The sequence below is a fragment of the Peromyscus californicus genome, unplaced genomic scaffold (assembly GCF_007827085.1).
Source record: "Peromyscus californicus insignis strain IS unplaced genomic scaffold, ASM782708v3 Scaffold_5__1_contigs__length_169319896, whole genome shotgun sequence".
Lineage (NCBI taxonomy): Eukaryota > Metazoa > Chordata > Mammalia > Rodentia > Cricetidae > Peromyscus > Peromyscus californicus.
The window spans coordinates 125,449,544-125,471,862 of NW_026294573.1; the positions used below are offsets into that span (position 1 = coordinate 125,449,544).

The window sequence follows — 22,319 nt, forward strand, 5'->3', positions numbered from 1 at the left end:
TTAGATTTTTCATTTTTATAATTTCTCTTTGAAATATTTCTGCCTTGAAAAGACTCTTGACAAAGTTCTTGTTTTAGTTGTCCAAGTTTATGTTTTTCACCAAAATAAACATAAGTTGATCAGAGGCCTAAAATTTTGCATCATATATACTGGATAAAACCCATCGTGAGTAGATATAATTTATGATTTTCGTCTTATAAAATTCTTGCCAAAGAAAAGCATAATATGCATGATACTAAGAAAAAGATATAATAGCCAAATAATAGTTTTTAGAAAAACATTTGAAATGAAATATCTTACACATATCATTGGTTTAACCAATTAGCTTGACATTTCCCAGACCATTAGAAGGCTATTTCCCCAGTAAAAACATTATGACTTCCAGATTCACTTCAGTATTAATTTCAAATTTACTAACCCTAGGCCAGTGAGATGAATCAGCAGTTAAAGATGCTTCCTGCTAAGCCTAATGACCTGAGTTGGATCCCACCACCCCACCCCACCCCCGCCGCCCAATCCACATGGTAAAAGGAGAGAACCAACTCCTGAAAGTTGTCCTCTAACCTCCGTATATGTGCTAACATGTATACACACACACACACACACACACACACACACACACACACACACACACACACATGCTTAGTGTTTCTATTGCTGTGAAGAGAAATCATGATTATGGCAACTCTTTTTTATTTTTTTTATTTAAAAAAATTTTTTCTTTCCTTTTACATACCAACCTCCCCCCCCCCCCCCGTTCTGCCTCCCTCCCCTTCTCCCACTACCCCCCCACCTACCCCCATCCCTCTCCCCTCCCCTCCTCATAGTGTGTAAGGCCTCCCTTGGGTAGTCAACACAGGCTGGCATACCAAGTTGGGGCCAGATCTAGACCCTCCTTCTCGCAGCATCAAGGCTGAGTAAGTTGCATGGCTTGATGTGTTTGTGGACCATGGCAACTCTTATAAAAAAAAAAAAAAAAAACATTTAATTAGGGCTGGCTTACAGTTTCAGAGGTTTAGTCCATTATTACCATGGCAGGAAGCATGATGGTGTGCAGGCAGACATGGTGCTGCCAAAAAAGCTGAGAGTTCTACATCTTGATTCGCAGGCAGCAAAAGGAGATTGTACCATACTGGGTGTAGCTTAAGCATATGTAAGACCTCAAAGCCTGCCCCCACAGTGACACACTTCCTCCAACAAGGCCACACCTACTCCAACAAGGCCACACCTCCTAATAGTGCCACTCCTTATGAGGCAAGTATTCAAACACACACGTCTATGGGGGCCATACCTATTCAATGCCCCACACACACACACACACATAAATTAAAAAATACGTTGGGGCTGGAGAGGTAGCTCAGCAATTAAGGGCACTCTTGCTCTTGCAAAGGACCTTGGTTCGGTTCACAGCACCCACATAGCATCTCACAACCATCTGTAACTCCAGTTCAGGAGATTAGAAACTTCTTACCTCTGTGGCTCCTTCAGGAACATGGTGCACACACATGCATATACTCAGTCACGCACACATACATATAAAATAAATATAAAAATACAAATAAGATTTTTTAATTTTAATTTAAATATACAAATCCTACAAAGCAACTTCAGAGAGGACAGTAAATAGATTTATAAAAATAATGTAATTAATATTGAATATTTGTTTTCTCAAAATGTCGATGATGTGATATACCAACAACAGAGGTGATTAAGCAACAGATTAAAAACCATGAATTTATATTGAAAATAGTGATTGTAATGTCAAAATCAATATACAGAACTCTTGTTTGATTTTGCTTTGATGTATATAGATCTATACCATCTAATGTTTCAATTTTGAATATAGTTTTTTTAAGTCAAATTATTTTATTATTTATATACTGCTATAGTTATTTTTGTGTATTTTCACACCCTCTTTACTTTGGAAAAGTTCCCTATAAGTTATCCAGTCATTCAATTTTAATCATAACATCTTCCTTCTACAATTTTACACACAAATCCAAAAACATGAGGGCAAATATTTTATTAGCTTTCTCATAAAGCTTGATCTAAACTGACACTTCAATGCCTTCCTCATATCTGAGAAGAAATGTTTTCAGCGTCTCAGGCAAGTTGCCTCCCCTCACTTCCCTCCTTAAGATGGTGTTCTGTTAACCTGTGGACCTGACAGGTAAAAAGATGGTCTCTGACTCTTTGCTGACCAGGGGACTTTTTTTTTTTTTTTTTTTTTTTTGGTATTTTCGAGACAAGGTTTCTCTGTGTAGCTTTGGAGCCTGTCCTGCAACTCTGTAGACCAGGCTGGCCTTGAACTCACAGAAATCTGCCTATCTCTGCCTCCTAAGGGCTGGGATTAAAGGCATGCTCCACCACCACCTAGCAACCATTTAGTTGCTAGGCACCCACAGGCTCATATTTGTTGGTTGGGCTGCTGAGAATTTGCTTGTCCTGGGCTTGCTTCAGCTTCTCAAGGAAGTGAGACAGTGAAGTAAGTCAGCAGTTGCCAGAGTGACTACAGCTAGTGAAGAATTTGGTAGAACCTCTAGGCTAATTCATCTGTCTCTCAACCATGGTTCCTGAAATGCGTCTTGAAATGAAAGTGATATTGTTTACACACTGTGTATCTTACTACATGTGCACACACACTCCTATTCATGTCCTAGGGAGTCCAGTGTTCTTTTGTGCCTATGTACCTGTTATAAACTACTGTTATAAACCAAACCTTAGGTCAGTGGTCCTCAACCTTCCTAATGCTGTGACCCTGAATACAGTTCCTCATGTTGTAGTGACCCCCAACCATAAAATTACTTTGCAGCTACTTCATAACTGTAATTCTGCTACTGTTGTGAATCATACTGTAAATATCTGACATGCAAGATATCTGATATTCGACCCCCAAAGGGGTTATAACCCACAGGTTGAGAACCATTGGTTTAAAGTAATATCTTCAGTGAAAAATAGAAGAAACAAATCAAAGGTTTGAGAGGAAAGGAGAGTAAGGCAGGAGGAAATTATAAACATGATTACAAAACTCACCACGCCTCTAGAGACTACAGGCAGAGCTGCATAGTGTCCAGAACATGGAACCTTTTCAAAAGACAAATGCTTGTTTCATAAGAATAGCTTGAAGACAGAAGCATGGAGACAGATTATGTGACTTCCTCAAACTATTTGTCATGATGCAGTGAATATTCTTAAGAAAAAAGGTAAAAAGTAGATCTGGGCAACCAAAAGAGAAAGCACATATTTTGAGATATAATGAGACAAACATATTATTTCAAACCTCATAGTATTTCAGATGACCACATTTTTTTTTATCAAAATCAATAGCAACTGTGATTTTTTTCAGGCCCTAAAAGCTCAGGTTATTTGTGTGTTTCTTAAAATTTCCCTACAATATTTTTAGCAGCCCTTCATACTAAATATTCACTTCTTCCACTTTGTAGGAGATGATATTTTTCTTAGTCTTATGCATATGTAGTCTACTTTAAAATTCAGTATTACATGCATTTTCATTTATACACTGATCCAACTTGGGCTGCTGTATTTCAGTTGATTTCATAGGTGGACTAGACGCGCACTCCCACTGCCAGGATCATGTTGAGTTAAAGCCTGTTAAACCTGTAAGTAGAGGTGTGATGGTGTGCAAAATATTAATCCATCTAACCTGGCCCAAACTAACCAACCCTGGGGTACTTTGGACCTTCTGCTCATCATTGCTTTAATTTTCACTCATATTAAAACAACCTTTCACATGTAACCCAGTGTCATTATTACTCATTCCAGCAAGGTTTTGATGTAGGTGATGTGGCATGTACTTCTAAAATGATGTTCTTGTCTAATTGTTCTTATCAGCTGTTAATTGATTCCATTTTGAAAAACATGATTATTTAGTCTACAGAAGTGGAGACTGAATGAATCTCTGGGCAGCACAGCAGAGTAGAGTCCAGACTTACAGAATCCAGGCACCTTTGTCAACACGTCTGAGACTTATATCATGTGTCCTGTAGCTTCATGGGAGAAGGATAGATCAGTGAAAGGGGTAATCTTCAGTAAACACAGTTCATATGAGCCATTGTTGTTGTGGGGTATTCACCAGAGAAGACTGCTGGGACATGAGTTTCAGTCAATAGAAAGACCTTATTAGTCAGCTGACGACTATGCTGGGTATTCCAGATCTCAGTGTAGCCCCCAAGCCTTTCACAGAGTGAGCTTTTAAGCACAAAAATTATGTTCTCGATCGACATTCTTCATTTAACAAGAACAGTTAGCCAGAAGCAGAACTACAGAAGCCAAAAAGCAAGGTTAGTACATTTAGAGACTCTCCCAGAACTATGGACTTTGATGGGTTCTGCCTTTGTTTTAGTTTTAGCAGGTGGTACTGTCTACGTACTGAGTTTTACATCCTGAATGGTACTTCCACTGTAGAGTTCGTTTCGCTAAGGTCTGGGAGCCTACTAATGCCTGGGGGCCTGTTATAGTTGCTTCTGATTTTTATTTATGCTCAGTGTTATTTATAATTTAAAACAATAAACCTCAGGAACAAATCTTTCTACATTCCTCAAATACATGGAAAGCATCAACAACAATGTGCCCCCATAGAACTGTTCCAATTTGAGATCCGGGAAGGAATCCTGGTCACTGGATTGATAACAATCTTAGAAAATCAGGAGAGATGCTCAGTGACTCCACTCTTGGGAAATTTCCAATAGAAAATAGACAAACTTACAAAATAACAGCTGCCATATGCTAACTATATTGCCTACACTGTTTCATTTAATTGTTGTGAAGGTATATTAATATATATTAATTAATATTCCCATTTTATGAGTAAGGAAACTGAAGCTCACTGAAGAGTTAGGGAGCTTTCTCAATATCTCATTATGAGTAAATTGAAGAGCTGGCCTCATGCCTGGGTAACGAGGGGTCACCTAGCCCGAATGAGCAGACATATTCAGATGAACTTTCTGTATGTTCAGCCCAACTATAGCACAAATCTTAAAAGGTCTTATTAATAAAACAAACCTGGAGCCAGGTATTGTGGTGAACCCTGAAAGATCAAAGAGACAGAACAGGCCACAGCTAACCTCATCTCGATAACTTCTCAGCTGATCCTGTTTCTTAAACTGGAGACCTCTGAGTCCTCATCCGAATGAATCTCAGCTGAACTGCTGCTAAAAGCCTAAAAGCTTAACCAGCCAAAAGCTTCTAGTGTCTGGTCCTCACACCTTATATACCTTTCTGCTTCCTGCCATCACTTCCTGGGATTAAAGGCGTGTGTCACCATGCCTGGCTGTTTCCAGTGTGGCTTTGAACTCATTCCAGATGGATCTCTGCCTCTGGAATGCTAGGATTAAAGGTGTATGTGCCACCATTTTCTGGCCTCTATATCTAGTGGCTGTTCTGTTCTCTGACCCCAGATAAGTTCATTAGGGTGCACAATATATTGGAGAACAAAATATCACCACACCCAACCTTACACAATTCCATGGTAACGGAGAATACATCCTGTGAAGCCATCTCTGGTATGCAGCCATGTAGTAAAGGCTCCACTGCTGCCTAATTGGCACTTTGGTCCCTGTTCAGATCTGCACTGCACCCCTAGCACCTCTGGGGACCGAGGTCCTAAGGAGCCTGCAAAGGAGAATTAGTTAAAGCAAGTGTAACTCACACACCATCCAAGTCAGCACTTTGCCCATCATCTGATAGGCATTTAAATAAGTTTTGGATTCTTAATGTAAGTCCAAATGGAAAACATCCACCCTATATAACATCCCCAAACCAGCCATGACCTCATTACCTTTGCTTTTGAAATACCACAAATGAGGTGCTCCAAACATTGGTATTTGTGGGTTGGGGATCTTGGCGGGGATTATGACAATTACTAGGATGTTAAGTACACTGGAGAACCAAGACAGTTCCTAGTGATGGCTGGGAAAGGCTTCATATGTTTGCTATAATATGAGGATGATTAATGGACTCTTTAATCTTACCATGAAAAAAAAATAACTGCAGAGAAATTGCAGTGTGAAAAACACTGCTGTGTAAGGGAGTATATTAGGGAGGTTATTAAGAACTATAATTGATTAATGTTGATAATAGACTCTCCTTTCTCAGGGGACTTTAAAGAATAGATTATTAAATACCTGTGCATCTCTCAAGGTGCATGTGGCATGTCCCAGGGCAAGTGACTTCCTTTTATGTTCTCTGTATCTCTGTGAATCGAGAACACATGAAGCATCTTACCAGGCTTTGATCAAGTCCTCCATCTCCTCAAAGGGTTTTCTCAGTGTCCCTATTCACTGCTGGACCTGCACCACTTCAGTAGAGCATCAGCATAAAATACAGGCTGCAGAAAGCTAAAGAACAAGGCTCTGCATTGACACATTATGCTTATTATCACATCATGTGAATACGGAGTGCCTTTTAACTGAGAAGTGGGTGGGAATCTGAAAGATCAAACTAAGCTGAATTGAAATCATTGTGCATAGAACAATTTTAAAAAGTCAGTATCTGTACCTCCCCAGTATACAAATGTTTCAGCATTGATCCAGGGAGCATCTGTCAGATGTTTGGTTTCCTTTACTAGGGGCTTTTATATTATATTGCAATGTAACCAGCTGATACCATAGTATGTGTACCCATGCGCACACACACACACACACACACACACACACACACACACACACACACACACACGCTTGGAGAAAAAGCCATCTTTCTATACTAAATTGATCCAAAGGAGTGTGAATGCTCAGCTGATTTTAAACTTTCATTAGGCCTCTTTAATCTACAAGGGGTATACAGCCATATTTCACAAGAAAACCCCTTTATTTAGGGAATCAATAGAACCCTCAGCATATTCCCAGACATGTGTATGTAAACAGGTGCCTTTCTACTGAGGAGGGATTGATGAAAGCTGACAGCCCACTCATAGGTAACAGTGCACAACTATACAAGAAGATTCCATTTCCATGTATCAGCATCAATTTGCTCATGGTCAAACTTTGTGACTATATATAGCAGAGACCAGTTGTGATGAGATTATGTAGTTTACATATGGAGTTGGCTTTTTCTTCTCTTTCTTTTTACAGTAATGATATCAAGCCCTACTGATTAATTAACAAGTTTAATTCAACTTATAATTGTCCATTGATTAACCACAATGGTGTGAACCACTCACTTCCCTCAGAGATGGAACTAAAAAAATAAATAGAAACTTAGTATTAGCCTCTAAAGCTGATCACCCAAGAGAGGAGACCTACATAGAAAAAAACCGAAAACAAAACAGTATCCCCAAGGTAATGCAGTTTCCTTTAGGAGAGAAAGGCTTCGCTGGGAAAAGACCCCGGGAGGAGAACAGGGGATTTATAAAAGGAAGAAAGACCACCCCTCTGCAAGACAGTTCTGCAGTCTATCACCAAACTAAACCTGCTCCTTCCACATGGCCTAGCAGCTGAACTTTCAGGTATTTCCTCAAAAGAGTTGAAAACTTAGGTCCACACAGAAATCTGTGCAGGATGATGATTGGCACTTTACTTAGAATGGCCCAAACTTGGAAGAAACCACGCTATCCTATAATAGATGAATGGATAAGTAAGCGGAAGCAATAAAGGCAACATAATAACATTCAACAGTCGAGAGAAATGGCTATCAGTCATAAAAATGCAAGTGTATATTATTGAGAGAAGCAGACAGGAAAGGCTGTGTGCAGTGTTTGAGTCTGAATATACAACATTATAGAAAAAGCAAAAATGGAAGACAGTGCCCAGATCAGGGGATGGAGGGAGGATGGAAAATCAGGGATTAGAGAAGCTTTTGATGGCAGAAATTGTTTGGCATGATATGACATTGCTGGATACATGACATTATACATTTTTTCCAAATTCACAAAATACACCTCAATGAGAGGTATGGGCTTTGGGTGCAGTGATGTACCAATACAAGTTTAGCAGTTGGCACCAACACCGCCACCTTCTTAGGGCAGTTGACAATGGCAAAGGCCATGTATGAATAAGGAAAATCTCTGTACCTTCCTCTCAATTTTATCATGAACCTAAAAGAAAAGAGGAGGATGAAGAGGAAGGGGAGGAAGAAGAGGAGGATGAGGAAACAGGAGATCATCCCTCACATGAAAGCTGATTTGATTGTCCATAAATCCCTAAAACAGGGTTTTACTTAACATTCTTAATTTCCTTTTTCTTTTTTTTTCATTTTTCTTTATTAAGAAATTTTCTACTCACTCTACATACCACCCACAGATCCCCCTCCTCCCTCCTCCCACCCCCCAGCCCTCTCTCCCAAGCCACCCCACATCCCCACATCCCCCAAATCAAGGTCTCCCATGGGGAGTCAACAGAGCTCGACACACTGAGCCTAGGCAGGTCCAAGCCCCTTCCCACTGCACCAAGGATACGCAAGGAGTCACACTACAGGCACTGGATCCCCAAAAACCTGCCCATGCACCAGGCATGAATCCCGATCCCCCTGCCTGGGTGCCCCCCAAACAGTTCAAGCCAAACAACCATCTTCCATATCCAGAGGGCCTAGTCCAGTCCCATGGGGGCTCTGTAACCACTAGTCTACTTTTTCATTCAAGAAAAATTTTAACGACGGACATGGCGGTGCATGCCTTTAATTCCAGCACTCAGGAGACAGAGGCAGGCAGATCGCAGTGAGTTTGAGGCCAGCCTGGTCCACAGAGTGAGTTCCAGGATAGGCTCCAAAGCTACACAGAGAAACTCTGTCTTGAAAAAAACATTAAAAAAAAAGAAAAATTTTATATGATACCACAGTCTATAGATACATAAGATGAATATAAAAATTAAACACTTACTGATAACAAATTATAAAACAATTTTTTGACATGTCATTTTACCATTAAAGACAGAAACAAATTTGTATAGCAATGAGATGCACATTTTGTTTTTACATTAGTAATTAAATTTTGGCTGAATATTTGAGTGCACAGGATGTAGAGAATCTTCACTATTTTTTCAGAGTTTTTATTGGTATTTTGATTTTATAATCTATTCCTGCTGAGGATACCATTTTTAATAAATACATAATAAAAATAGTAGAAATATGTTTAAGAACAATTTAGATAATTCTGGAAATTCTGTCCTAATCCAAAACCAAAATTCATTTAATGGCCTTTTACAAAATGCAAAACAGAAATTCAAACAGCAATTTTTAAAGCTAAACTTTCAAACACCACACTATCAAGGATATACTAAATTAATACTTACTTGCAGGATAATTACAGTAAGAAAATATTAAGTCTCTTTTTTCTACAGTTCAATCATGTGTTTCTATGATAGCAGAAGACTTATACCATAAAAACACAGCAAATCATAGTGTGCAATAGTCTGAGCTGCATGTTTCAGGCAGCATGTGTTGGTATTATGTAACATGCTTACATGCATAGTGCAAAGTGTGCATATTATGTGTTCAAAAGTAGGCCATAATGAGTCTTGCGATGCAGCTCAGGTGATCACTGCCAGAATGCCCCGTATTCATTGCATACTTGGTGGTGAATTAACTTTTGATCATTGTATATTCAGAACCCTTTTACTGTTACCAAATTATTTATGACTCCCAAATCCAGTGACACATCGTGATGGATGGAATCCACAGTGTAAGAAGCTGAATCTAGAGGGTAAGATCAAACTTCATGATTCTCCAGTCTGGCGTCTGACATGGTGCTCATGTAAGATGAGAAAATCCAGAAGGAAGAAGGTGTTAAGGTAGAGCAGGAAGCTTGGCAGTTCTTGGCGAGGTTCAAGCAAGCTCAGCAGCAACTGTTATGATGTCATCTACACAGTTCTACTCCTTACACCACCTCTATCTACACAATTCTACTCTTTATGCCTACAGCTATCAAAATACTTTCAGTAGGGCCTGGGGAAATGGCTTTTTCAATAAAGTATTTGCCACACAATCATGCATATCTGAGTTTGACCCCTAGCACCTATTGAAAATGGCAGCCACTGAAGCCTGACCTATCCCTAACCCTAGTGTTGCTGTCTTCAAAATTAAGATCAAAGCCAAGTGTGGTAGCATATACCTTTAGTCCCAGAACCAAAGAGGCAGAGGCAGAAGGAAATTTCTGTGAATTCAAGTCCAGCCATGGCTACAGAGTGAGACTGTGTTTCATAAATAAGTAAATAAGCGGGGCGGTGGTGGTGCATGCCTTTAATCCCAGCACTTGGGAGGCAGAGGCAGGAGGATCTCTGTGAGTTCGATGCCAGCCTGGGCTACAGAGTGAGTTCCAGGACAGGTTCCAAAGCTACACAGAGAAACCCTGTCTCGAAAAACCATAAACAAACAAACAAACAAATAATGGGTGAATGAGGAAGACATTCAATGTCAACCTCTAAGGTCCTGAAACATATGCACACATGTGCATGAGCACCCTAACACATATGAATGCATTCACATGTGCCTCTTACATACACATACATGAAATACTTTCCGTGGTGGTCTTCTTCGTGTGACTTGCCAATATGAGACAAAGGTCAGAGTTTGCTTATGTTAGAGACCGTAATCTTGCCATAGCTGATGGTGAGTGAGCGGTTTCCCCCTAACTCCCAGTGAGGTCTCTACCAGGACCTCTCTGACCACTGCTCACAAAGGACTCTACTTAACCAGAGAGCAAAGAGCAAGCCCTTACCTAGAGGCCAGCTGGGCTTTGAAGAGACGTTTACACCTTGAAGGCAATAGTGACAGTCAGGGGAAGGGCTAACAAAAGCAAATTTACCTTTGAGAAGAAAAATAGTAGGGCATAAAACCACATACGATAGTGAGGTAGAATTTCAGAGAATAACATGATGGGTGACTTAATTAAACTTTGTCAAAATCGTGACTCCTGTATTTCCATTCAAAAGGCAGCATCTGGGGAGCAGGAAATTAAGTCCCATGTAGCAATGATTCGTCACATAAAACTAATTAGACTAAGGCAGTTTGTCAAAGAAAGATAGCAGTCGAGTTCCAGAACTGGGCTGCAAAGCAGTAGCAGAGCTCCATCAGATTCTGTGAGAAGCTCCAAGAGGAAGGCACCCTGCAGCCATTGCCTCGAAAGGGCTAATGAGACCATTGACTCCGAACTCGCCTGCCACTTTTAAGCAATCTTTTTCGAAGACTTCCAAATGAGAACTTGACTTTTCTGCAATATCTTGACTTGTCTGATTGCCTTGGCTGGAGACTGATTTTTCTTCACAAAAATTGCTACATGTCATGTGGCCACTGCTGACTGAGTGGTCGCTGTTACCACTAAGTCTAATCCCCATCTCAAGACGATGTTCCAGCGTGCTATAGGTAGGTATCCTCTTCGCCTGACTTTTTTGTCTCAAAGTGTCTAGGTCCACAGGAAACTCAGACACTCACCTATGATGGCTTGGGACTGATGTCAAAACGAGCATGTCCATTTGCTGTTTCCTGAGAACGTCATTTTTCTGTTAGTAATGGTACCATTTATAAGTTGTCTCCATAGAAGATCATTTTGTATTTAGAGTCTTGGTTGAGCTCTAGCTAGTAAGACAAATCAGGTACACAATCACAGGTGTGCCTGGGGTGGGGTAGGTAGATAAGAAGGTGGAATGATGGATTTTCACATTCTTATTTAAAAACAGCTGTCACCATTCCAGCCAGGGAAGCAGGTAGACTAATGCCAGACCTTCATCTACTCCACCAAATCAAATCCCCCAGTCTCATCCCAGCCCTGCAACAGCACACCTGCTGAAGACTCCCTCCCACCTCTTCTCTAGTGGATCCCACAGACCTTCCCCTCCTCACCTCCCTCCTGTGACTTTACTTTGTCTCACGCCACAACCCCAGCAGGCACTCCCTTAGGAACCTACAGGCCACTCTGGACAGGGAAGCATGGAGGTTCATTGCAGATCTTCACCTCTTCCTCTGCTTTTCCAAGTCCAATCCCCCAGTCTCATCCCCAGCTCTGCAGCAGAACACGTGCTGCAGCCTTCCTTCCCTCCCTGCACCCGTCCATCTCCAGTGGATCACACAGATCTTCCCTTCCAAAACTCCTTCCCACCACTCATTAGTGTGCCCTAGCCACCCACTCGAGCAGACACTCCTTGGGAATCCAAGACTGCTCTAACCAAGGAAGCAAGTGAGATAAATGCAGATCTTCAACTCTCCCTCCTTTCCTCCAAATCCGATCCAGATGCCAGACTCACCCCCAGCTCTTTAGCAAATCTGCTGTGGCCTCTCCTCACTCTCTGTCCCCATTCCCAGGGCATTAATGAAGCAGATCCTGGTTGAACACCCTGCTTTCCTCCCTCTTGGGGGCCTCCCTCCACCCCTCACAAGCCTTTCCCATTCCTAAGTCTCAGGTCCCAACATCCAAAAACAACTCTTACCTGGAACCCTCCACTGCCCACACCTATCAAGACCCCAGAAGGTTTTCCTACAGGCAACACACAGCCACCACACTCTCCTAAGAACCAGAGAGGAAACAAAAATCAAGGAACACTCACCCAACAAGACAAGACCAGATATCAACACCTAGAATTACAATCTTCCCAATCCCAGATACATAGACCACAGCATAAAAACACAATCAATGACAACCAAGACAATATGTCTCCACTAGAGCACAGTAAGCCTACTAAAACAGGTGGTGAATATTCCAAAATAGCTGAAGCACAAATAAAAGACAGCCTTTATAAATACGGTAGAGGTACTTAAAGAGGAAATGAATGAATCCCTTAAAGAAATTTATAAAAACACAAACAGTGGAAGGAAATGAATAAAACCAACTAAGACTTGAAAGTGGAAATAGAATCGATATTTTTTAAAAAGCCAAACCAAGGGAAATATGGAAATTAAAAATTTAGGAACTTGAACAGGAACCTCAGGGACAAGCTTCACCAATAGAATACAAGAGATGGAAGAGAGAATCTCAGGCACGAAGACACTATGGAAGAAATGGATACATCAGTCAAAGAAAGTATTAAATCTAAACTGCGCCTGGTATACAGCATCCAGGTAATGTGGAACACTAAGAAAGGACTAAATCTAAGAATAACAAAACTAGAGAAAGGAGAACAAACAAAGGTAAAGGTGTGGAAAATGTTTTCAACAAAATCATAAAAAAAAATTTCCCTGACCTAAGCAAGAAGATGCTTATCCAAGTGCAAGAAGCATACAGAACACCAATAGAATGGACTAGAAAAGAAAGTCCTCTTGGCACATAACCAACAGATTAGATGTACAGCACAAAGAAAGGAAAGGTGCAATGGAAAAAAAGCAAGTAACATATAAAGGCATAACTATTAGAATCACACCTGACTTCTCAAAGGAAACTCTAAGCACTAGAAGGTACTAGACAGATGTGCTGCAGGCTATAAGAGACCACAGATGTTATCCCAGACTACTATACCCAGCAAAACTTTCAATCACCATAAATGAAGAAAATGAGGCATCCCATGATAAAACCAAATTTAAGTAATATTTGTTTACAAAACAAGCCCTACAGAAGATACTAGAAGGTAAACTCCAGCCTTAAGAGGTTAAATGTATCCAAGCACACACAGGGAATAAATAATCCAAGACTAACAAAATCAAAGAAGAGAAGCATGCAGACACACACACAAACAACAACAAAATCACAGGAATCAACAATCATTGGTCATTGATATCTCTCAACATCAAGGGTCACAATTCCCCAATAAAAAGACACAGACTAACAGAATGGTTGAAAAAGACAGGCTCCATCCCTTGGCTGCATCCAAGAAACATACCTCAACATAAAGGACAGCCATCATCTCAGGGTAAAGCTATGGAAAAAGGTATCCAAACAAATGGACCTAAGAAATACACTGGTGTAGCCATCTTAATATCTGACAAAACAGACTTCAAACCTAAACTAATCCTAAAAGAAAGACACTATATACTCATCAAAATAAAAATTCACTGAGATGGTGGTGGTGCATGCCTTTAATCTCAGCATTCTTTGGGAGGCAGAGGCAGGCGGATCTCTGTGAGTTCTAGGACAGCCTGGGCTACAGAGTGAGTTCCAAGACAGGCGCAAAGCTACAGAGAGAAACCCTGTCTCAAAAAAAATCAATTCTTAGCATCTATACACCAAACACAAGGGCACCCAGGTTTATAAAAAAAAACTCTACTACAGCTTAAATCACATATTGAAATCTCTCCAATAGACAGGTCATCACGACAAAAACTAAACTAAAAGCTAATACTGGAGCTAACTGGTGTTCTAAACCAACTGGACCATATGTCTCGGACACAAAGCAAGCCTCGGATACAAGAAAGCTGAAATAACCTCTTTCATCCTATCTGACCACCACAGATTAAAGCTGAATCCCAACAACAACATAAAGAGCAGAAAACTTACAAACTAATGGAAATTGAACAATTCCCTACTGAATGAAAAATGGGCCAGGACAAAAATTAGGAAAGAAATCAAGACTTTCTAGAACTGAATAAATACGATCATACAGCTGAGCACAGTGGAACATACCTTTAATGGCACTGACAGCACTCAGTGTCAGAGGCAGGTAGATCTCTGGGAGTTCAAGATCAGCCTGGTCAGCAAAGCAAGATCCAGGACAGCCAGGGCTGTTATACAGAGAAAATGTGTCTGGAAAAAAAGAAAGAAAATAACACACATTATACTCAAATGCTCAAACTTACGGGACACAATGAAGGTGGTTCTAAGAGGCAAGTTCATAAAACCAAGTGCCTACATTTAAAAAAATGGAGAGATCTCACACTAGCAACTGAAAAGCACACCTGAAAGCTCTAGAACAAAAAGAGGAAATCACATGAAAAAGGAGCAGAGGACAAGAAGCAATCAAACTCGGGGTTGGGGATTTAGCTCAGTGGTAGAGTGCTTGCCCAGCAAGCCCAAGGCCCTGGGTTCGGTCCTCAGCTCTGGAAAAAGAAGGAGGAGGAGGAGGAGGAGGAGGAGGAGGAGGAGGAGGAGGAGGAGGAGGAGGAGGAGGAGGAGGAAAGGGTCTATATTGTTTTACAAGGCGACAGTTACCCTGATACCCAAACCACACAAAGGCCCAAAAGAGAAGGAAAATTCAATCCAATTTCTCTTATGAACATAGATGAAAAAGTACTCAATAAAATACTATCAAACCCAATCCAAAAATAAATCAAAAAAAGATTATACACCATTATCAATTAGGCTTCATCCCAGAGTTGCAGGGATGGGTTAACACAGGTAAATAAAAAAATGTATTAACAAAGTAAAAGACAAAAAACACATGATCATCTCATTAGATATCTAAAATGCCTTTGACAAAATCCAACACCCTTTGTGATAAAAGCCTGGAGAGATCAGGAATACAAGGAGCATACCTCAACATAATAAAGGCAGTTTACAACAAGCTCATAGCCATCCTCAACTTAAGTGAAGAGAAACTCAAATCAATTCCACTAAAATCAGGAATAAGACAAGGTTATCCACTCTTTCAATACCTATCCAAAATGGTAGTTGAAATCTTAGCTAGGGCATTAAGGCAATCAAAGGAGACCAACAGGATACAAATTGTAAAGGAAGAAGTCAAAGTGTCTTTATTTGCAGATGATATCATAGTACACATACATGACCCAAAACATTTTCACCAGGAAACTCCTACAGCTGATACACACTTTCAGCAAAGTAGCTGGATACAAAATGAACTCAAAAATCATTAGCCCTCCTGTTTACAAATGACTAATGATCTGAGGGAAAAAATCAGGCAAACAAATCAAAGAAACCTTTCACAGTGGTCTCAAATAATGTAAAATATCTTGGAGTATCCCTAATCAAGGAAGTGAAAGCCTTGTATGATAAAAACGTCAAGTCATTGAAGAAGACATCAGAAGATGGAATAGCATAGTAAAAATGCCCATTGCTACCAAAAGTAATAAAAATAATACTAAATAATAAAAGAACTTCTTGAGGTAATCACCATCCTTGATATCAAGTTGTACTACAAAACTATAGTAATAAAAAACAGCATGGTATTGGCACAAAAACAGATACATCAATCAAGGGAATCAAATTGAAGACCCAGACACAAATGCTCATACCTATGGGTACCCAATTTTCGATTAAAAAAAAACAGTCTAAAAATAGACACTGGAAAAAAGAAAGCATCTTCAACTAATGGTGCTGGTCAAACTGTATGGCTACACGTAGAAGAATCCAAATAAACCCAGTCTTATCACTTTGCATAAAACTCAATTCCAAATATATAAAAAAACTGAACATAAAACCAGATACACTGAACCTGATAGGAGAGAAAGTAGGGAATACCTTTGAACTCATTGGCATAGGAGAAGACTTCCTGAACAGAACACTAAGTTCAGGCACTAAGATCAACAATTAGTAAAGGGACCTCATAAACTGAGAAGCTTCTGCACCGCAACGAACAACATCATTTGGACAAAGCAGCAGCCTACAGAATGGGAAAGGGTTTTTACCAACTCCATATCTGATAAAGGGCTAATACCCAAAATATATAAAGAATTCAAAAAGCTAGATATCAAGAAAACAAATAACCTAATTTAAAAATAGGGTACAGATCTAAACAGAATTCTCAATAGAGGAAATTCAAATGCCTGAGAAAAACTTAAAAAAATGTTCAATATCCTTAGCCTTCAGGGAAATACAAATCAAAACTACTTTGAGATTTCATCTTACACTTTTCAGAATAACTAAGATCAGTAACACAAATGACTTCTCTCATGCTGGTGAAGATGTGGAATAAGGGGAACTCTCATACACTGTGAATGGGAGCACAAACTATTATAGCCACTATGGAAATCAGTGTGTTGGTTCCACAGCAAGATGGGAACAGATCTATCTTGAGATCCAGTGGTAGCACTGGTGGGCATATACCCAAAGGATGCGTCATCCTTCCACCCAGACACTCAACCATGTTCACCACTGCTCTATTCATAATAGCCAGAAACTGGAAACAACCTAGATGTCCCTCAACAGAAGAATGGATAAAGAAAATGTGCTGTATTACACAATGGAATATTACTCAGCTGTTAAAAAATGACATCATGCTATTTCTCGGCAAATGATAGAACTAGGAAAAAAAAAACTATCCTGAGTGAAGTGACTCAGACCCAGAAAAACAAATATGGTGTATTCACTTATACGTGAATACTGACTGTTAAGTCAGCGATAACCAAGCTACACTCCATAGAAGCAGAGAGGCTAGGTGTAGAGCAAGGGACAAGAGAAAACAAACTGCTCTCATTAGGAAACAGAAACAGAATAGACAGATACATGTTTAAGGGAGGCCTGTAATGGAAGTATCAAGTGAGAAGGAGGAGGAGAAGGAGTAAGAAGAGGTTGTGACAGGGAATATGGAGAGAGATAGCTAAAATTAAGAGTCATTTGAAGGGTAGTATGGAACCCTAATACAGTAGAAACTTCCTAAATTGTATACATATGTGAAGGTGATCTAAATGGTGGAGACAGAGCCCCAGCTGGACATCTGTTGTTGCCAAACAAAGCTTCCAGTTTCGGGACTGGGTTGCATCTAATTGAGTTGTTCTCCAAAGGGACCCCTCAGGAATTCCCAGACAACCCAAGCTGTTGCCAAGACTGTAGGCTGCTCTCCACAAACTGACAGAAATACCCCATTGCTGAAGACAACACCTATAATACTCATTGAACACGGAGATGTCAAGTCTGAGCCTATGTAGAGCCTTCACTCCTACTTCCAGTATCTGTGGTACAGAAGGTACTCTGCATGCTATCCAAAGGCAAACACCAAGCCAGCCACAAACCCTTTATTACAATGGTGTGTTGCCTACAAGGTATGCTAGTCCAATGGTGGCACAAAGCTTGTGGGAGTAGCCAACCAATAACTGATTTGACTTAAGGCCCATTCCATGAGATGGAATCAATCAATATCCAACACTGCTTGAGTGACCAAGAACCAAAGATTAGTTAGCCCAGCGACCTGATGTAGAATCAAATACTATTGTTCTAAGAAAAGAAAAGTAACAACAAAATGACATTCTGCTATATTCATAGATCAGTGCCTTGCTCAGCCATCATCAGAGAAGCTGCCTCCTGCAGCAGATGGGAACAAATATAGAAACCTGACAAGAGAGAGAGAGAGAGAGAGAGAGAGAGAGAGAGAGAGAGAGAGAGAGAGAGAGAGAGAGAGAACCTTGGAACACTCAGCCCTAAATGGGATGTCCCCATCAAATCTCTCCTCTCAGATCTCTAGGAACCCCACAAAAGAGGAGGCAGAAAGTGTTTAGAGCCAGAGGGGATGGAGGACATCAAGAAAGCAAAACCCTATAAACAACATGAGCAAAACTCGTATGAACTCACAGAGACTGAAGCAGCATGCAGAGGGTCTGCACAGAGCTGCACCGGGTCCTCTGTATATATTGTGGCTTCCAATGTAGTGTATTTATGGGATTCCAGAGTTCGTTAATGAGTGAGTCGCTGATTCTTGTGCCTTCTCTTGGGCTCTTTTCTTTCTGTTGGCTTGGCTTGTCCAACTTCAGTGTTATAGTTTTTGTTTTATCTTATTATATTTTAATTTGTTATTTTTTTTAAATAAATGAATGAATGAAAACATAGCCACTAGGGAAAAGGTTAACAACTAACTGACATTTATACCTGCTGGGAGAGGGAAAATCAGTTTTCTCCAATGGAGTGACACTAGGTATGTCAACCACTTCAGGGAAGGCTTCATCTTCAGGAGTAGTTGATGAACATGTAATAGACTCGATAGCTTTTTGTGTGTTTTTATTTATTTACAGTTTTGTTTGGGATTTTTTATTGTTTTTGGTTTGGGTTTTGGGTTTTTTCCCCTCTTTTGTGATGGTGTTTTATCTTGCTTTCTTGATTTGGGGGGGTTGTTATGTTGGGTTTTTGTTTGTTTGAGAAAGAATTTAAGTTGGGTGGGTAGGGAGGGAAGGAGGATCTGTCAGGACTTGGGGGAGGGGAAGAATATGACCATAATATATTTAAATTTAAAATTGTTTTAAGTAATGAAAATACAATAGAAGAAGAACTTTCAGTAGCTAACTGTGAGCAACAGTGGCTAGAATAGACTAAAGATGAATAAATGACAACTGTCGTATATTGTCTACATTTGTTCCCGATGGGCTTTCACAGTTCAGTATTTACCAAGAGAGTGTGTTGAGCTGTGTAAAATCTGTTTGCACTGTCCCCTGTGGCCCACAGGATACTCTAACTGAGAAATGCTCCTAGTGATGGTTGCCTCACTCTTCCCGTTGCTGAGCATAGCATCCCACTCACTGAGAACCACCATCAGCCCTTGGAAATGGAAGACACATGGAGAGACATTAACCTTTGAGAACCATCTCAAGGGCACTACAACTGAAACACACTCACACAGATTCCTGTATGCATACCTTAGCACAAGAATAGCTGCCTCCCAGCTCCTTGCTCTCTCTGGTTTGGGAGCTCTTTGCTTCTCACTGGCATTTGGTGACTTTCGCACTGAGTGTATGAAGTGGTTACACAATGTTAGGACTACTGTAAGAGCATACGCTACTAGGTAGCCATTGTGTGAAATGCTGAGTTTGGATGTAGATTGGTTTCATCATTATAATAGGCTCTGTACCCTTGTCCTCACTGGAAAGGAAGGATGTCACCAACACTGCAGATGTAAAAGAGTTCAGTGTGGTTACTACAACTGAAGGTCAGTCAACTATCCTATTCTCCCTGGGGTCTCCATTAACCTTCCATATGACAATGAAAATGTAACCTCATTCTCTGCTCCTAGAACTTTGTAAAACCCAGTTCCCACCTGTCTTAGTTAGAGTTTCTAATGCTGTGAAAAGACACCATGACCACAGCAACTCTTACAAAGAAAAACATTTAATTGGATGCCTCACTTGCAATTACAGAGGTTCAGTCTATTATCATCATGACAGGGAGCATGATGGCGTGAAGGTAGATGTGGTCCTGAAGCTGAGAGTGCCACATCTTCCAGGCAACAGAAAGTAGACTGACTGTCACTGAATGAAGCTTGACTGACTGAAGCTTGACTGACTGAGTGAAGCTTGAGAAAAGAGACCTCAAAGCCTGCCCCCCCCAGTGACATACTTCCTCCAACAAGGCCACACCTCTTAATAGTGCCACTCCCTTTGGAGGCCATTTTCTTTCAATCCACCCATCTGAAGAAATTACCGTGCTGCTGCAAATATAAGGCCATACCTTACTGTACAAGTTTAGATTTCTGTTCACAACCATTTTTAACTTATTTATCCATCTACAAGGCACTGTAGGGCAAGAATAAAGTTCCCACTCATGCCACACTATCATTTCTCTTTTAAAAGTAAGTTAACCTTTGTGTGTGTGTGTGTGTGTGTGTGTGTGTGTGTGTGTGTGTGTGTGTGTGTGTGTTGCTTGTGTGCTACGGCAGACATGTGGAGGTCAGAAGACAATTTGGAAGAATCTTCCTCTGCCTCCACCATCTGCAACTGTATTCACATTAAAAGTTTCAAGGCTATAAAAACAAAACAAGACATTGGAAAGAACAGAAGCAAGGGCAGACCACACACACACACACACACACACACACACACACACACACACACACACCCCAGATGTAACACCAAGAAACTTAGAAAACAAACAGAAAACGAAATCCATGCAAGCCTAGCAGGAATACGTACCCAGTGACACTTTGAACTGGCATCACTGGCTTCTCATCTACTTGCTCTCTTCCTTCGGAGCAGGGTTCATCAGGCCGTTGCTGAACTTTCGGTACCTACTTAAAAGCAAGTAGTTGGGGGTGGCATGACTTTAAGGATCCAAAATCAGTACATAGACCTATTGCTCACGCATAATATTAAAATCTGGACTACCAGGTCTTCTGTGTTCTTAGATGTGCCATGTGAGAAACGCATACCAGCACCTACAAGGTGCCTGTTTGTAAAGTCAAGCCTGACCTTGAACTACTACTGTAGTAGAATGAGCCAAATCCGGATGTGCATAACAAAGCGAGAAAAAAAATTATGAGAAATTGTTAATATTTAAAATAGCTTGAGGAGACATAATGGTCAAATATAATGTAAGTTATCATTTCAACAACTCTACTCTAATGAAACATTTCTAGATAATTAGAGAAATAGAGATATGAGGTCTATATTAAACATTGTTAAGAACTGTGGTGATGGAGACTAGGTAAAAGCAGACAAGGAGGCAGACTAATGCTTACAGTCAGGCAGGTTGTGCTGCTGGCCTCTGCCCTTTGTCGCTGGGCCAGTTAGGCAGGGCTAGGCAGTGGCATCCTTGGCTCCCACATACTAGATAGAGTAGTGCACCTGCTTTAATCCACCTCACTGAGACTAGCGTCATGTGTTCACAGAGAAACAATCTTTGGAAGCACTCTTCCTGCTAACGTAAGACGGTGTGAAAGTATTAAATTCCATCTTTATAATTGCATCTCTTTATCTCTCCATGGAAATCCCTGTTAAAATGCAGAGGGAAAGGATTAGACTTAGTGGCTTGCCATTCAGACTCCAGAGAAGCAGAAACATGAAGCAAATGCTGCAGGATAACTCCAGGGGACCAGGGGCCTCCCTGGTGGGGGAAACATCATTCACAGGGGAAAGAGAGACACTAAAAAAAAAAAAAGAAGAAAAGAAAGAAGGGAAAGGAAAAGGAAAGGAGAGGAACTAGAAAATTGGAGTTTTTCTAACTATTTCAAATTATAACTGAAAAGTCCGTTTCAAGCCATAGAGTCACTGAATGGAGCTAATGGAAGAGAAGTTTCTAGACAGGGATGTGAAATTAGTGTGAAACAGCCTCCATTGCTATGATGGTTGTGATTATTTTGGAAGGGAAAACGACTGAGAGGAACAGGGTAGTCACCAATGGCGCTAATGGCCAGGAGTTGCACACGGAACTGTAGAGCACTCTTTAGTTCTTGTAACAGGATAAACTTTACTCCGCACGGCTGAATACTAATAAAAGTGCTCAGAGGCAAGTTTCCACCAATCTGTCAAAGGAGAGTACCTTTTAGACCAGGAAACGCTTCACAGGAGAGAAATGGAGAGGGCTAACACGCCCTACTCACTTTCACTAGGTGCAGGCTATGCAGGTACTGTGCAGACGTTGACTTTGTGTATGGACTAGTCATTCGGATCCTCGAATTCCAAAGGCTGCAAAAGAAGTAATGTGCAGGGCTTGCTCAAAATGGGGACAACAGGATAACTAACACAGGAGGGTTGTAGTACTCCGGTTTGCCAGAGAAGTAAAATTTACATCGGTCCCATGGAGGAGAGCTACTGGAGAGGGAGAGGAAGAAGATGGAGAAGTAGGAAGTGAAGCA

At 40.7% G+C, this 22,319-nt stretch overlaps 1 protein-coding gene across 2 annotated transcripts in view; it reads left to right on the forward strand.

Annotated features, from left to right (window-relative positions):
• The window catches only part of Nkain3 (sodium/potassium transporting ATPase interacting 3), a 649,463-nt gene that overhangs the window by 614,608 nt on the left and 12,536 nt on the right, over positions 1-22,319 (forward strand). The window contains exon 6 of one of the 2 annotated variants that reach the window (XM_052715048.1): positions 3,550-3,620. The exons of the other annotated variant lie outside the window; for it this stretch is intronic. Coding sequence (XP_052571008.1) covers positions 3,550-3,620 — 71 coding nt within the window. The remainder of the gene's footprint in view (positions 1-3,549; positions 3,621-22,319) is intronic. 2 annotated transcript variants of the gene reach the window in all.